The sequence below is a fragment of the Rousettus aegyptiacus genome, unplaced genomic scaffold (genome assembly GCF_014176215.1).
Source record: "Rousettus aegyptiacus isolate mRouAeg1 unplaced genomic scaffold, mRouAeg1.p scaffold_m13_p_17, whole genome shotgun sequence".
NCBI lineage: Eukaryota > Metazoa > Chordata > Mammalia > Chiroptera > Pteropodidae > Rousettus > Rousettus aegyptiacus.
In genome coordinates this window covers 32,976,062-32,992,961 of record NW_023416292.1, presented here as the reverse complement: position 1 = coordinate 32,992,961, position 16,900 = coordinate 32,976,062, and the positions used below count along the sequence as shown (strand labels likewise).

Sequence of the window (16,900 nt, the reverse complement as noted above, 5' to 3'; positions counted from 1 at the left end):
ATGGTACTTTATACCAAACTTTATAACTAGGTGAGGGGTCATTAAAAGAAAACACTGATTTTTCAGCTCTGTTTTATAGGCCTATTTTAGACCACAAATAACTTTTCACTGGTTCTTAGTTTAAGATGTAGTACACATTGCCACAGGGCTGAAGTGTTTTCAGTCGTGATTAAATAATTTGGAAAAAATCATATTCTTTCCACAACAAAGGTGTCTCTGTGCTCCAATATATATAGTAAGCTTTTTTGTAAACTTTTCTAGGTTAATTATAAACCTCAAAGATTTAAAGGAAGGTAGGTACAAGAAACATCTGTATACCCTCTACCTAAATTCACCAATCGTTAACTTCTTGCTAAATTTGTTCTCCCTTCTTCCTTCCCTCTTTCCCTCCCTCCTTCCTTCTCTCCGTCTCTGTCTCTCTCTCTCTCTCTCTCTACACACACACACACACACACACACACACACACACACACACACACACGATTATTGCTTAACTGCCTGAAAGTAAGTTGCAGACATCATGACAGTTTATCCCTGAATATCTCAGCATATATTTCCTAAGGACAAGGATATTTTCCTACATAACCACTATTATCACACCTAATGAAATTAACATTGATAAAATAATATTATTTAATACGCAGTTCGGCCTCAAATTTCCCCAATGTAGATTTTTTTTCTAGTCAAGGACCATGTATTTTATTTGTTTTAATGGCTTTTTAGTCTAAAATGGGCTCCTTGCCTTTGCTCCCATTTAAGTGTTTTTATGACACTGACAGTATTTGAGGAATTGAGGCTAGCAGTCTGAATTTGTTTTCTTGTGTTAGCTTGTGGTTAAACTTTTTTTGTGTGTGTGGCAAGAAAAATGCATAGATATGTGGTAAGCTTTTAATGCTTGAAGAAACTTATAATGGAAAATAAAGAGTACTTCTCCTTTGTTTCTGCAGGATCCTGAACACAAACAGCTTGCTCTGTGACTGCCATTTGAAGTGGTTGCTCCAGTGGCTGGTTGATAATAACTTTGAGCATGCTGTGAATGTGAGCTGTGCACACCCCGAGTGGCTAGCGGGGCAAAGCATCCTGAATGTGGACCTGAAAGATTTTGTCTGTGGTTTGTATTTTTGTTGTAAAATTTTATGTATTACACACTTATTTTAAGAGAATTTTAAAAAACCAGAAGACTTTCTCATTAGTGTTTATTTTTATTTTGTTCTTTTCTAACATTTTTATAGTTGTAATTGTAGGTTAAATTTTATATTCTTTGAATATATTATAAGCATTTTTTTCCATCTGTGTTCTTAAATGATCATTTTTAATGTCAAATAGCATCTTTATGAATGTAGGCCTTTTCTTTTTAGGGAGATTGTTAACTTTAGAATAAATATCCAGTAATAAGATTCCTAAATCAAAAAAGTATGAATTTTTACGTGAATTAATTCAAAAAGTATGAATTTTTTTTTAGTAGATCTTGAAAAGTGCTACTAGCTGTTTTTCAAAAAGATAGCACTAGTTTATGTTGTGACCAGCACCGTATGGATGTACTAGTATCATGAAGTTTCTATTTTTGATGGAGTTTCTTAGGACTAAAGTGGCAGGGTTTTGGAGTTTTTTGGAGGGAAGGGGGATAGTCAGAAATTGTCTTGATTCTAGCACTTACAATTTCCAGTATACATCTACGTTGTTCTTTCTCAACTTGGAAATTTTTTTTTACATTCTCATTTCTTTTACACTTATATTTCCTTTAAAGTGGAATAACCGATTCTTAGCTTTATAGAGTGGAACTTGTGAATCAGTGATTTGTGTTGTCTCTCATCTATTTCCACGGTCTACTTAAAGATGCTTCAGGCCTACAGAGTACTTAACTGTGGTTTTTATAATTTTTAAAGAAGAAAACAATCCAATAATGCTTACATTACTACAAATTCCCTTCTCACTTTATTTGGTTTAGGTGTTAGCTATATATTTTAACCTCTTTTTTCATGTATCAGTCCTCTGACACAATGAAATATCACCCAGTGGAGATAATGGTTAAGAATTCATATGCCTGTTCCTCTGAATCACTTATTATTGTTTATGAATCTTCAGTTTTTAGCCAGTCCTAAGCCAGTCTTTAGTTGGACGTTTGATATATTTGTAATTTTTCACTATTTTAGGTAAAAGTTATGCACATTTAAAGCACTTTCAAATAATGTTTTATTAATAGGTTTTCCCTATAAAATATAGTAAGTTTATAATTCATATTTCCTGTCTTGGCACAGAAAGGATAAGGGGTATTATGTACTCATTATATGTGTATGTGTATGTATGTGTGTGTATATACACATATACAGACACACAAATACATAGAACTTGTCTTGAAATTCTGATATAGGGTTCTCTTTTTTCCAACTCACTTGTAATGTTTAAGAGGGACATTCTGATCATAAGTGACAGTAAGGGACAGTGAAAGAGTGCTGGACCCTGGAGTCTGGCTTCCAGTCCAGGCTCAGCTGCTGGCTTCCATGGCTTTGAGCAAGTCATCTGACCTTTCTGGGCCTCATTTTTCTCATCTTTAAATGAGGGAATTGGATTCTGGCTTGACAGTCCCTTTCAATATTAATATGCCATTTCGTAAACAGAGCACATAATTTTACATTATTTGTTTTAAAATTGAATCTGTAGAAGCAAAAATAAATAACTTGCTTGGCTTCTGCCACATTTTTTCTCTTAGATGATCTTCTTAAGCCACAGATAAGGACACATCCTGAAACCACAGTTGCCCTAAGAGGCACGAACGTGACTCTGACGTGCACCGCCGTGAGCAGCAGCGATTCGCCCATGTCTGCCGTGTGGCGCAAGGACAGTGAAATCTTGTATGATGCCGATATTGAGAATTTTGTTCGCTATCAGCACCAAGCTGGAGAAGCTCTGGAATATACTAGTGTCTTGCATCTTTTCAGTGTGAATTTCACAGATGAAGGAAAATATCAGTGCATTGTTACTAATCACTTTGGTTCTAATTATTCTCATAAGGCCAAACTGACTGTGAATGGTAAGGAATTATGCTTTCTAGCAGTTTTTGAACTTCTTGACCTGAGAAAATGAGGCTAAACCTGATATTTGATTGGAGCGGTGGGGTGGGCGGGGGGGGGGGAGTTTAACTGTTTTTGTCTTTAGGGTTGTGATGATGCATAGACTGGTTGTCAGTTTGTCCTTTTATTGTCCCTGATTGACCAGTGATTGAGGGGTAAAGGTGAATTTCATGGCCCTAGGAGATAGGTTACTCTTACTGTTATTTATGCTTTTGAAAAAATTCTTTTGAAATTCTCCATTTTTTCCCCAGAACCATAATTCTGTCCTGAAAACTGAAATTTATTCCTGGCACTGTTCACAGGGCCTTTCAAAAATGGAGAGTATTTAGGACATTTCTGGATCCAGTGATCATTATTATTGTCTAAATGTAGTCACACAGAATTGTTTTTGAAATAAATATTCTTCTTTACTGTAGTTGTAAAAGTCTCCCAAACAGCTTGATTTATTTATTGCCTATTAGATTGAATAACTACAATGTGTTAGGCTTTGTGCAACCAAAAAATGTATTTGTGTCTTGCTTCTGTGTTTTATGAGCTTTTTCAAGGCATGAATATCCTTTTTATCATAAATGACAGCTTTGTAGATGTTAGTTTGGGAAGCACCCTTTAGTCTTCTTAAGTAAGGGAGTCCTAGTAAATATCAGGTTCCAAAATACGGAGTTCAGAAAGGTTCGTGGCCATCTGCTTTCCCTGTCTCCATCAGGGAAATCAGGTGTGTCATGCATTCTAGAAGAGTTAGTCATCACTTTACTCAGGTTTTGGGAGAAGGGATGGCCTCCGAGGCTGTATTTACTATCAGTCCAGAGAGCATGTCGTCTCAAAGAAATGGAATATTAACGACAGTTGATATTTGGCCTAACAGAATCTCTCACGTGTATGTGTGTGTGTGTGTGTTTATCTCCCCTACTCATTTTCTCTTGGTGATCGTTCTTGGAATAGAGATGCCATCTTTTCTCAAAACTCCAATGGATCTAACTATTCGCACTGGTGCCATGGCCAGATTAGAATGTGCTGCAGAGGGGCACCCTGCACCTCAGATTTCCTGGCAGAAAGATGGTGGGACAGACTTTCCTGCGGCTCGAGAAAGGCGCATGCACGTGATGCCTGAGGATGATGTCTTCTTCATTGCAAATGTGAAGATAGAAGACATGGGAATCTATAGCTGCATGGCACAAAATATAGCAGGAGGCCTCTCAGCAAATGCCTCACTCACAGTGTTAGGTACGTTTACTGCTTTGTGGGTCCCTGCTTTTGTAGGAGCTTTTTATTAGAGGTCTGTTCTTGGTCTTAATGGCAGGAAGTGTATGTTTGAAATTTCAGTTGTGATCCTTATTTATGTATCTTTATTACCTTATTTTGTCAGTTTCTGCAGGGTTATGTCAGCCTAGGATATTAGCAGATCAGGTAACGGAAATCTGGAGAAATGCTGAGGACATTCAGAGATCTTTATCACATGAATTGAAAATTAAAATCTCTTTATCCTGTTGTACCTCCATCTGTAAGGTTTCTTTGTACTCATATGTGTGTTTTCCTGCTGCTTAGTAGTGAGTTCGCAGTTTTATACTGCGTCACATGTGCTTCACAGAGAACTGCAGGCAATTTAACTGTTTTCCCTTCCAGTTCATTAAAAAAAAAGTTAATAAAAAAAATACCCATCTTCTAGTTAGGTTTCCTGTTTCCCTTCCTGTGTGCTCCTCTTAAGCCTATGCTCTGGTAAATGTGTGACAAGCCTTTTTTTTTTTTTTTAAATCAGAATACTTTTCTTCATGGGACTCAAATCTATTTTAGTTCTATATTCCTCTAGATGTAAAGATTTCTAAAATTATGTCGTTTGTGTTATTTACTTATATAATAAAAAATAAGTTTATTGTGTTTATATGGAACATTAGAAAAAAGGAAAGTCACTAAAACACTTTGTTAAAGATTTTGTCACATTCTTGACTTTTTTTACACTCATGTAGTTATGGATACCTACTTAATACTGTATAACAAGGGTTACTCTGTCTTTGGCGTTCATAGAATATCACATGGCTGTATATTATAATTTGCTTAATCATGTTCCTGCTAGATTTTTAGATTTTTTTCCTTTGTTTTTAAAAGTTACAACTAATTTCATAATAAACATCTTTGTGTATAAATGTTTGAATTCCTTAGCTTAGGATAGCTTGCCCAAGATAGAATTACTGAGATAAGATTAAGATTTTTTGAGGCTTTTGCTTTTCTGAAACATAAATTTCTAATCTTCCCAGGAATATATGAAAGGGCTTATTTTATTATAGCCTCATTATCTAATTCAATAGGACTTAAGGAATAAAATTACTCAATACGATTTTTTTTATACATCTTTCCATTAGAGACGCCCTCATTTATTAGACCCCTGGAGGACAAAACAGTAACCCGAGGGGAGACCGCGGTGTTACAGTGCATAGCTGGAGGGAGTCCTGCTCCTCGCCTCAACTGGACCAAAGATGACGGACCACTGCTTGTGACAGAACGGCACTTCTTTGCTGCAGCCAACCAGCTTCTCATCATTGTAGATGCTGGGCTAGAAGATGCTGGAAAATATACCTGCGTTATGTCTAATACCCTTGGGACAGAACGTGGTCACATTTACCTAAATGTCATTTCATCCCCCAATTGTGACTCTTCCCAGAGTAGCATTGGTCATGAAGATGATGGCTGGACCACAGTCGGCATTGTCATCATTGTTGTGGTCTGCTGTGTAGTGGGCACCTCTTTGATCTGGGTCATTGTTATTTACCACATGAGAAGGAAAAATGAAGACTACAGTATCACGAACACAGGTGAGTGGTACCGACTTGATACCTATGGCTTATACTTGAGTCAGGAATGTAGTATAGGTGTTAACTATAAAATGTAAAAAGCAAAGAAACTTTGACACTTCATTTGTGGTAGAAAGAAGAATTCTGTTAAAATTATGTCTTATTTCCTTGATATAATAGAACATCTCTGATGAATCATCTTAAGAATTTGTAGACAACTCCCTCAAAACTTTGCTCTTAGAAACACCTCACAGGTGCACCATCTTTCCTTAATGCCTAGGCCTCATTTCCATCGTAATTTCCTGGTGGGGAGTAGCGGAGCCCGTATGACTGAGATCAGTCTTTCACACGCATCACTCCGAAATCCTGTAAAAGAAGAGATCCAGCCAGATAGGTTGTGAGAGTGTGCCTATGGATGAGATCTCAGACTTCAGGGTTTTTTTCTTGGTAATACTTTTAAAATGAAGCTTCGAGAAGAATTCTAGTGAGAAATGATTTTAGGGGAAAATTCTAAGAGCTATTAAGTTTTTAGAGACGTAACATTTTCCTGAGTAATAGAATCAAAGTGGAACACATTTGCAAAATAGTCTTCTGAGTGTTGGCTTAGATCACCTGACTTTGTTTTAGAGTTACATTCAGATTTCTCTTTCACAGAGGAGCTTAATCTGCCTGCAGACATTCCCAGCTATTTGTCTTCCCAAGGGACACTGTCCGAGCCCCAGGAAGGCTACAGCAACTCTGAGGCAGGCAGTCACCAGCAACTTATGCCTCCTGCCAGTGGATATTTACACAGAGGCACTGATGGTAATGATTTCGTTGCACATGCTTACAATTTCAACCTTACACTCTTAAGTTCATTTTTCAGTGTATAGTTTTCCCCTATAACCTGAAGCAATATTTTAAATTAAGATACTCAGTGAAAATGTTTGACCCCGTGCAAAATAGAATGAAAATTGACTAAAGTCTTAACAGAAAACAATCATCTGATGGAAAGGAGAACCTTAAACATGGGGTTGGAGGTACACAGCAGAGGCTCCAAACCAAAGTGTTTCTGGGAGAGGGAGAAGCTCTAGAAACTTTTTTCAGGTGCCTTTATCTGATTCAGGCATGAGCGTCCTTCAGACCAGGTCCAGGGGAGATTTGTTTCTCCTGCTGACATGTAGATATTTGCTGAAGTTTAAAGGGCGAGGACGAGTCCTAGCCTATATTGGAGACCATCAGAGAGGGATAAAATGTTCCCTAATTAAATGAAGCCAACTTCTCAGCACTGCTTGTCTTGTCCTCAGCTCACCCTTCCCACGGGGCTGAGTGACAACACAGGGAGGTGAATTAAGGAATAGAAGAATTGGGTGTGCTTCCTAGTTGTTCTTTCCAGTTCTGGGGTCACGAAGAAGTTATTGAAGATCTGAGCTTTAATTTCCTCATTTTTAAAATAAACAATATTTTATAAAGTACTTCTCCCAAGAGTCTTACAGAGTTTTTCAGCAAATCTGAATAGTACTTCAAGTACTGTACAAATGAAAGATCTATTTCATTTCTTCAGAGGATTTCATTAGGCTGGTGTTAACAGAACTTCTCTATTTAATTGCTAAACTGAATTTTATTTTGGTTTTCCATGGAAAAGGGTATTTCTAGGTTTTTAGAGAAAAAAGCCGATACCTTTTGTAATTTATAGGAACTGAACACTGCCTTCTGAGTTAAACTAAATTACTTTTAGGTCTTTTCCAGTTCTAACATTTTGTTATAAATAACTACTCTTTATTTCTCACTGTCTTTCCTCTCATTCAGTTTATAAAGCACACAACAGTCCAGGGAGCTTATTATTAAACTTTTACTTCTGCCAACACATAATTGTCAGGCAGGACTCTTGGCCGTCACAGGCTTTCTCTAGGGGTACTTCAGCAACTAGTGTTGCTTAACCTTTTGACTCGTGAAAGTAACACAGGCTTCATCATAATTCCTTGTTTTTTGTTTTAGTTTGCTTAAGCCAGACGTGTCTTAATAGCACAGTGCCAGTCTTATTTTGGCTTCCTTCACTTGAGTATTGGCTTGTTCAAGGCCAGATAAAGATGGTTTGGTGTTGTATTCAAGAGCATGAGCTCTGGAGCCAGCGTGCTGAGTTTAGATTGCAGCTCCTCACTCTGGCAGTACGTCTTTGGGCAAGTTACTTAACTTTTCTGTGTTATACTTACCCCATCTGTAAAATGGGAATAATAGTACCTACCTCACAAGGGTGTTGTGAGGATTAAATTAGTTAATTCATAGAAAGGCCTTGAAACTCTACCTGATTTATAAAGTAAGTGTTAAATAAATGCCAGCTATGATGACAATGATGGCAACTGTTGAAGAAAACCAATGACTGGCAGCGCTGGTTCTTTAACTGGAGGATGTTTGGATTCTTTCCCACGCTATCCTTAGGTGGCACTGGTACCCGGGTTATCTGCTCAGATTGTTACGACAATGCCAACATCTACTCCAGGACCCGAGAATACTGTCCGTACACCTATATTGCTGAGGAGGATGTTCTAGATCAGACGCTGTCCAGCCTCATGGTTCAGATGCCCAAAGAGACATATATGGCACATCCTTCCCAAGATGCCCCTACTTTGGAGAGCCTGATACTGTCAACCGATAAAGACATGTCTGCTTTTCCCACCAACCATGAGAGGATGAGTGAGAAGAAACTCTCCTCCACACAAATGAGCACTGGTAAAGGACACAGTGTATTCTGTTTATTTTGTTTTCACTTTCACCTACTTGCTTTTTTCTTCTGTCATAAAGGTAGCATTCTCATTTGACAGGAAGCAATCAAATTGGTATAATGGAATAATTAGCTACTGGTAGCTGGTACAAACTAGAGCCAGAGATTTTGGAGATAAGAGTTACAAGGGAATTTGCACCTGTAGGATGAAAATAGCGTTTGTGAGAACAAGTTCACACCTCTAAAAATTCAGAAGCCATATAGAAAAAGTTTTTAAAAGTTTCATATTGGTGTTAATTTTTTTATCCATCTTTATTTAAATGATGGAGATTTGAAATGCTAAGGATATAATTTGGGCATACTTTGGTGAAGGTTTTTACTGAGAAGACTTTAAAATGTTTTATTTGGTTGCTGTGCTGTCAGGTAAGTGTTAGGTGTGAGCATCATTCGGCAGGTGTCTGCCTTTGTCTCTGAGATATTACCATCAGGGCCATCAATGGGAAAGCAGTTTTGGGATAGTGTCCTTGGTCCCACATAGCCCAGGAAAAGGAATACATGTTATATTGTACAGATGAGGCATTTGATAACAAGTTGGTCAGTAAAACAAAACAAAAAACTGCTACTGACCATTTTTTCCTGTTCATCCAGGCTTTTCATTAGCTGTCACCCTTCTGTCAGCCTGAAATGGAAGAACACTAGAAATAGGGCGGGGATAAAAACTGTAGGTTTAGAGAAAGACAGTATAATAGTACATTTCAGGTATGGGTCCAGCAGGAATAAATAATCTGACGTGGGACTTTTGAGTTGTGCTGTGTTGTTGAGAGACCAACTCTAAAGATTTTAAAGAGGGTACAGGTCAGAGAAAAGTGTACCATTACTGAAATTAGTCTCTTCAAAGTTCATTGTCCATGAAAGAAATCCACCAACACTAAATCCATTTTCTCATGAGCTAACCACACAAAAACCTTTAAGTAGACCCCAAAATGCAGTGCATTTTTCCCTAAGGTTGCGGATATCTTAGTCGTTAATCTGGTCTGTAAGTGAGGAAATCAGCAAATGAGAGTGGCAGCACATTGCTCGCTCCGTACCTGGGGTGTGCTAGCTCCTTGCTACTCACAGTGGGTCCGTCAGCACCAGCATCGCCAGGAGCGTGTCTGAAATGCAGATCGTGGGTCCCACCCCAGACCTAGTGGACCAGATGTTTTAACAAGATCCACAGGTCGTTTGTATGTATATTCAAGCGTGAGAAACCCAGGTTTAGCTTGTTTTTCAGTTGGGTTTTTGTTTCATTTCTGAGCATTTATTTCCAGAATGTTTGACTAGCTTTTCCCAAAATCCAACCCCATGGAGTTAATATAACTCTAGTAAACCATTTTGGGGGAGACAGCTCACCACTACAGTAAATAAGGAAAATGAGAAATTCATATTTTTAAAACAAAAGTACAGATAATCTGATTTAACATCACTGCTTTTGGTTATTATTTTGTCGTTAAAATTATTGGTAAGCCGGAAGCAAGAGGAAATGGTTGTTTATTTTTAAGACAGTTTTTTTTTTAAATCATAGGCATTTAATTGTTCTTTACAAATGTAATGGCTGCTCTGAATCAGTTTTTATCTATGTATCTTGCAACTTTTCATTACAATATGGATACTAAAGAGATTTCAGATTTTTGTAGCTGCAAAACCGCTAAGTAGATGACATATAGCATGGATTCAGTAAATGATTGGTTAAGTTTGTTGAGTAAAGGAGTTTGAAAGACCATAGTTCTAGTTCTTTTCTTTTTTTAGTCATTGCTAACAAGATGGCAAGTATGTTTGATCTCAGTGTGCTTATTCAGGAATATGGGGTATCTTTATTTCTTTGAAGATTTGGGTAAAAGAAAATTAAACTTTGGTAAATTAATTTTGAACTTGTACTCACCACTGATAATTTTTGTCTTTGATTCTCAGAAACATTGCAGCGGCCTCTGTGGAACACAAGCAAAGAGCTAGGCCTGACTCACCCTTCGTTTTCCCAGCAGCCAGGCCTAGAGTCACCACAGCGCCATCAAAACAAGAGCCTGGCAGAGAGTGGTCCAGACCCTGCCACTTCCCCCATGGCCTGTCGCAAGTTACCCGACCATGCTTTCGATTTTAGTAGGACTCAGAATATTCAAGATGGTAGTGAGGGCACATGAAACTCACTCCAGGACGAAAGCTGGGCAAAGACCTAAATTAATTAATTTTGTATTCACTACCTCAGAGTTCAAAAGAAACCCCAAAGTCAGCGTTTGCTGTACTCTTTGTCTACATTTACATCTGACCACACCAGGGCGGGCCAGGCATTTGTTCGGGCTTATACCTGACAAGGGTAATGGCTGACGGAATGGGTACGCCCAGTGAAAAGTGTGCAGCAGGGGCAGAGGAGGACACGGGACCATGTGCTTCCCGCTGGCTCCGCGGGGATGCGCCCAGGTGCTCCTTGCATATTAGGAAGAGGCTCGCTGCCTCAGGAGCTGATTGTCTCCACCTGCAGAGTGGTTCTGACTAGACATCACTGTTCTCTTTCGCCTTCCAAAGAACAAAAATAACTTTGGAGTCCTCTGGGAAATGTTCCTGGGATTCATTGGTGGTTTTTAGCATATGGTTGAGACTAGGGTTTTGATATTCAAGGCCTTCAACAAGAATGCTAGGTTTGACCAACTGTTACCAGGTCCAATGGGTTTTGTGAATCTTGTGAATCTTTTTTTTTGTTGGGGGTGGGGAGTGGGTAGGAGAGGGTTCCCGATCACCCAGGGCTCTCATTGTAAATTTATGTACATTTATAAATAATTTTTGTATTCATTGACCATATGTGTTGGCCGAAATGTAAATATTTTTGATATGCCAAAAGTATATATAATATTCGGTTATAATATTGACAGCAGCTTCTCAGACCACAGACAGATTTTGTATATCTTGGTTTAGTGAATCTAAAGACTGTTGAAAGTTTTAAAAACGTATTTCGTAAGGAATATATATGTTAGAGGCAGGGTATCTAGTGATTGCGTACACACAAACACAGTGTTGGTGTAATTAACCACTTCCTTCATACCTAAAGGTTCATACATGTAAATCATTCGCCATCTGTTTACAAGTACCAGGTAGTATTTACCTTTCTAGCATAAAAAGGCTCTTTCAAAAGATTAGCAGTCTTCTCATAGCCATATGCACATAGATAAAGGAAGACTTGTTTGGGGAATATCTTCTTTCAACAGAATACTTAGTTGACGAGGAAACCAAAGATTGCTTTTTTTCTTTGATTTTTTTTTTTTTTTTTTTTATAATGTCTCTTCTACCAATGCACAGTGTATCTTAAGAAGGAGAGAGGGCTTTTGGGAGTAGAAGAATGTGCATAAATTCTATAAGGCTTTGGAGTGGTTTTTGTTTTGTACAAGTGATTATTTAAGCCAAAAAGTTTTCCTGAATTTCCGACAGCAAAAAGCTTTGTGCAAACAAAGGACTTAACACTAGTAGAATGTAATGAACTAAAAGCTCTTTCATTATGCTTTCAGATTTCCTTACAAAGGCTGTCAGATTCTGTCTAATCTAGTAAGTACTAGTTATGTACTAGACGACTTTAATCACTTAAATGAAAATATATATTTCTAAGGCATTGTTCACTTCAAAGGTTCTAAACTCACATAATTTCTCAGCTTTTTGTTGGAAAGTTTAGCTGAATCTCATACTAGTTTTCAGTCCTAAATTGTTCTCCAATAGGCAGCAGCACTTCTTCAGCTGTTTTGTCTTTCTCTTTTTCCTTTTTAAACTGTCAGCTTCTATTCATTTTCCCTTTGAACTTCTTGCATATCACTCACTGTTCTATCTATCTCTTCATTTTGCGATTCCTCTTCTTACTAGGTGGTCATATAATTTGTGCTATCTTAGAATCAAGAGACCTTATTTAGTTCCTGGCTCTGCTACTTACTGGTCATATAATCGAGGGCAAGTCCCTTTGGTTCTCTACCTGATTTTCTCATTTATGAAACGAGGGTATTTTGCCAGATGCTCTAAAGCCCTTTCCAGCCATACCATTCTGTGAATCTGTGATTCCTCCGGGGACCAAGGAGGACTACACTGCTCTAATAACAAGCTGCCTTCATGCAATATTTGATAGAGTGGATCAAGAGTGATGCTGCTTCCTCTGACTTGAGCCAGATTTATTTCCTCTCTACCGGGAGTCACGGTGTGGGAAATACTCCTGAGAAGAAATGTTCTGCCTCTGCACGGTATCAGTAGACACAGACTCTGCTCCACTGAAAACCACCCACTGCGCTGTAGACCAGCAGGTCTGAACGCTCGTGTCGCAGTGCAGCAGAGCCTCAGAATCCGCGAGGCGCTGCCACAGCCAGCCAGCCCGTAACGTTTTGTGACTCACCTTTCCGATGTATTCGAGGGCATCCCTGTAATTATAGTGCTCCCACTCACAGTCTGATAGACTTTCTTGAGTGAAAAAGGTGGAGTTAAAGCTAGACTGCAAGTGAGCATCAGCTGTTATGTGTGAGAGGACCAACCAGGCTGTGAACCGGCGTTGCAGAAAACTTCAAATGCGTGAGTGCTGCCTCTGCTTAGCGGTGTCGGAGTCGGTCTCAATGGCCAGGTTCTCCGTTATGTCAACTCAGATGGTTGAGACGTCTACATAACTAAAAAACTTGACCAAAAAACTAGTTGGGAATTTGTTTAACTGTGAATAGCCTACCCCTGGTCTTAAAAAATAATAAATTTAATAAATTCTAACCTTAGGAGGAATTCCTGGGACTTTCCACTGTTGCATATGTTTTTGACTAAGCAATTATTTAACTCTGTACCAGGATTTGTGGCTGATCAGCATAACATTTGCCTGACGCTAATTTACTCAGATGTTGGGAAGCAGGACAGACTGAAATGCGGAGGGAACTACTCTGCCCTGCCCCCCCAGTTCCCACTTCCTGTCAGGAGGGACACAGAAATTCCCTTCATTTGTTTGTGGTCCTCCTAGGCTGATTTTTTAAGTCTACCAGGAAGAAGAACTCGCATGATCCTTGAACTCCAAGCCTTCCTGGCCGAGGGCTCCTCCTAAGCCATTGGCTTTCTGTCACTCAGCAGCTTCTAAAATGCTTTCCCCCGTATGCAAGGTCCTGTGCAGGACTGGAAACAGCAGCAGCCCAGCCCTGGGCGCACTTCCCTCTGCTGTGCCGTCTGCAGATGCTTTCCATGTGTATTTTTCTTAAGATAACGTTCCTGTTTGAAAGCAGTAGCCTTCACGTTGCCCACTGGTGGTTGAAAAAGGAATGTTAAGGTGTCAAGCAACTTAGACTCTCTTACTATTTCCTAAGAAAAGGGAGATATGATAAAAGTCATGTGAAATGAGGGTGATTCACTCTTTTTATTCAAGAGGATAGGGAGGCACAGTATCTATACACTTGCCAAAAATTCTGTGTAAGCTAATTAACAGATTTGTCTGAATTTGGAATCAGCTTTTTGTCAAAAGTATACATGGAAGTTATTGACGTTAATAGCATTGAAGAAATTTATGGGTGGAATATGGGCAAGATGACTTTTAGGTCGCTATCTGTTTTATCATTGGAAATCTCCAGAAGCAATTCGACATTCTTAAAAATCCTTCACAATTCTTTATGTACAGTAAATATTGAATGCTTAAGACTTCTTTTTTTAAACTAAGGAATTTTGGGTTTTGGTCAACAAAGTCTGTTCTGTATTAATGGTTGAAAACTCTGGACTTACTCTAGTTTTAACACAAATAGCATTACCATTGTAAAATTTTTAAAGCTTATAATGTATTATAACCTTCCCTTTTACTCATTAGTTTTTATTCCTTCTAATCAGTGGTACTCCATTTTGAATGTGGTTGGAATTGTGGTGTTTAGTTTTATACCAGTATTTTACCCAAATGTGTTATGGCCTCTTCTAATCATTTGAATATCTACAGAAATGCAAAGAGAGTAACAGAGCAACAGAAGTAAATTTGCTGTCATTTTATGCTACATCCTCCATTTCTGATTTTGCTTCCTGATGCAGATTACAAAGGTAATGGTGAAACAGTTGGGCCTTAAAGGTCGAGCTAAGGGTTTTTTTTGGCAATTTGAAAATAATGTTTCATTTTTCTATTACATGGTCTCTTTCCCAGTTAAGTTTGGCAAATATATTTCCCTCCTGCTGCTTCTAATTTATAACTTTTTTGTTTGGAGTACAATCTAAACCAACATCAGTTCGCCTTAATTTTCTTTCTATTTTGGACGACTGCCTAGTTTGTTGCAAAAATAACACGTTTTGACTTGAGAGATATATTACAAGCTGCTCTTAACACCTGAAAGCCCATGAATCATCTGAAGTTTTTGTGGGTACTGGTGTGTGTGTGTGTGTGTGTGTGTGTGTTTTAGGAGTAACACTCGGACCTGTTCCCTCAAGCTTGTGTGTTGAGTGTTTTTTCAGCAGTCCTAGTAATCTCCAGTGTGTGGGGTGAAGGTGAAAAACAGTTTGATTTGAGGCTGTTTTCAAATGTAAGAAGTATAGTTATCTGTCTTGAAAGAGAAATTGATCATCAGGCAACGGTCAATCTTGGACTGTTTCTTGTCTACTTAAAGTGGCCTCTTGAACACTGAGAGACCGTTTCCACCCTCTGCACCCCAGCCCCTCCCCCATCAGCATGTCAGCCTGAGTAGCGCTGGTACGCCACGTACCTGAAGGGAGTTGTAAGCCAAGTTGCTTAGTGCGGCCCCTTCCTGGTATCTTATTTATATTTTCTCACACATGAGAATGAATATTTTATAAAGCATGTGTTTGTCTACTTGTTTGTCTACTGTAATATGTCTTCAATAAAGCTAAAATACATTATGATTTTCTGGTCTTCTCTTGCCTAAAGTACAGGAATGAAATGGTGCATTTTTAAGTTTGTGGGTTTTTTTTTGAGAGGGTCTCCAAGTAGTTAGTTGTACAAGTTAAAATGGGAAAAGTTGCCGTTCTCTAGTTCCTGTTGTATTTAAGGGTCACCGCCTTGAGCATGCCAGGTGCCCCGTGGGCCAGCACGGGGTGTGCCCCTCTGCTCCCCTCGCCATGTTGACCTAGCAGGGTAGAAACAAATGGACTTAATCGTTCTTTAGAAAATGAGAGTGCTTTTTGCACAAGGAAGAGTTTGAAGGCTGCGTTTTCTAATTTGATAAATCTTTGACTGACAAAATATTTGCAGAACCAGCATTCCGGTCAGCTTTCTCATTGTACCCCGTTAGGGGCCATTTCCTTTGAGACGGTCCGTTCTTTAAAGGTCAAACTCAGAATCCTGATCCCATGGTGTACTGCTGTGCGGCTGAGTCTCACAACACTCAAGATGTAAACTGGGCAGATCATTTTAATCACCACTTTTTGTAGTTAAGGAAACTGGTTGCCATGGATCAATACTTTTGTAAAATTCAATAAGAATGAATTTCTAGAACAAAATATAAGCAGAAAGTTTTTGTTATAGATTTAATAGATACAAAATTATCAAACTGCTTTTTAAATTTTATTAATTTCAAGTATACGGTACATCAGTTAGACATTTATATAGTTTATGAAACGATCCCCCTAATTGCTCTTTCTCTTCTCTGGCTCTGCACGGCCATCACTTTACTGCTGACTGCAGTCCCTATGCCGTGCTTCTCCTCCCCAAGACCCTCTGTCAACTAATTTGTACTTCTTTAACCCTTCACCCCTTCCTCCCAGTCCCCCAACCCCACTCCCCTCTGGCCATCACCAGATTGTCTTCTATATTCGTGAGTCAATTAGTTAGTCCTTTTTGTTCCTTAGATTCCACATATAAGTGAAATCATATTTATCTTTCTCTGTCTTAATTCACTCAGGATAATAACTTATAGGCCCTTTCATGTTGTGAATGCTAGGATTTTATTTTTATGTCTGAGTAATATTCCACTGTATGTATGAACCATAACTTCTTTATCCAATCGTCTGTTTATGGGCACTTAGGTTGCTTCCATATCTTGGCTATCGTGAATAGTGCTGCAGTGAACATAGGGGCGCATAGATCTTTACGAATAATTGTTTTGCTTTTCTTTGGATAAATACCCAGAAGTGCAATTGCTGGATCAAAGGTAGGTCCATTTTTAATTTTTTGAACAACCTCCAGACTGTTTTCCATAGCGCTGTACCAATTTGCAATCCCACCAACAGTATATGAGGGTTCCCTTTCTCCACATCCTCGCCACCACTTGTTCTTTGATTTATTGATGATAGCCATTCTGACAGGTGTGAGGTGATATCTCATTGTGGTTTTAATTAGCAATTCTCTGACAGCTAGTGATTTGAGCATCTTTTCATACATCTATTAGTCATCT

The 16,900-nt window shown here is 38.7% G+C and overlaps 1 protein-coding gene across 3 annotated transcripts in view; it reads left to right on the top strand.

Moving 5' to 3' along the window:
* Positions 1-15,410, top strand: part of LRIG2 (leucine rich repeats and immunoglobulin like domains 2) — a 44,473-nt gene extending 29,063 nt beyond the window's left edge. For all 3 annotated transcript variants that reach the window (XM_016124328.2, XM_016124334.2, XM_016124329.2), the window contains 7 exons: positions 948-1,111; positions 2,711-3,031; positions 4,011-4,292; positions 5,426-5,875; positions 6,509-6,658; positions 8,273-8,563; positions 10,506-15,410. In XM_016124328.2, the coding sequence (XP_015979814.2) occupies positions 948-1,111; positions 2,711-3,031; positions 4,011-4,292; positions 5,426-5,875; positions 6,509-6,658; positions 8,273-8,563; positions 10,506-10,732 (1,885 nt within the window). In that variant the 3' untranslated portion in view covers positions 10,733-15,410. The remainder of the gene's footprint in view (positions 1-947; positions 1,112-2,710; positions 3,032-4,010; positions 4,293-5,425; positions 5,876-6,508; positions 6,659-8,272; positions 8,564-10,505) is intronic.
* The last annotated feature ends 1,490 nt before the right edge of the window (positions 15,411-16,900 follow it).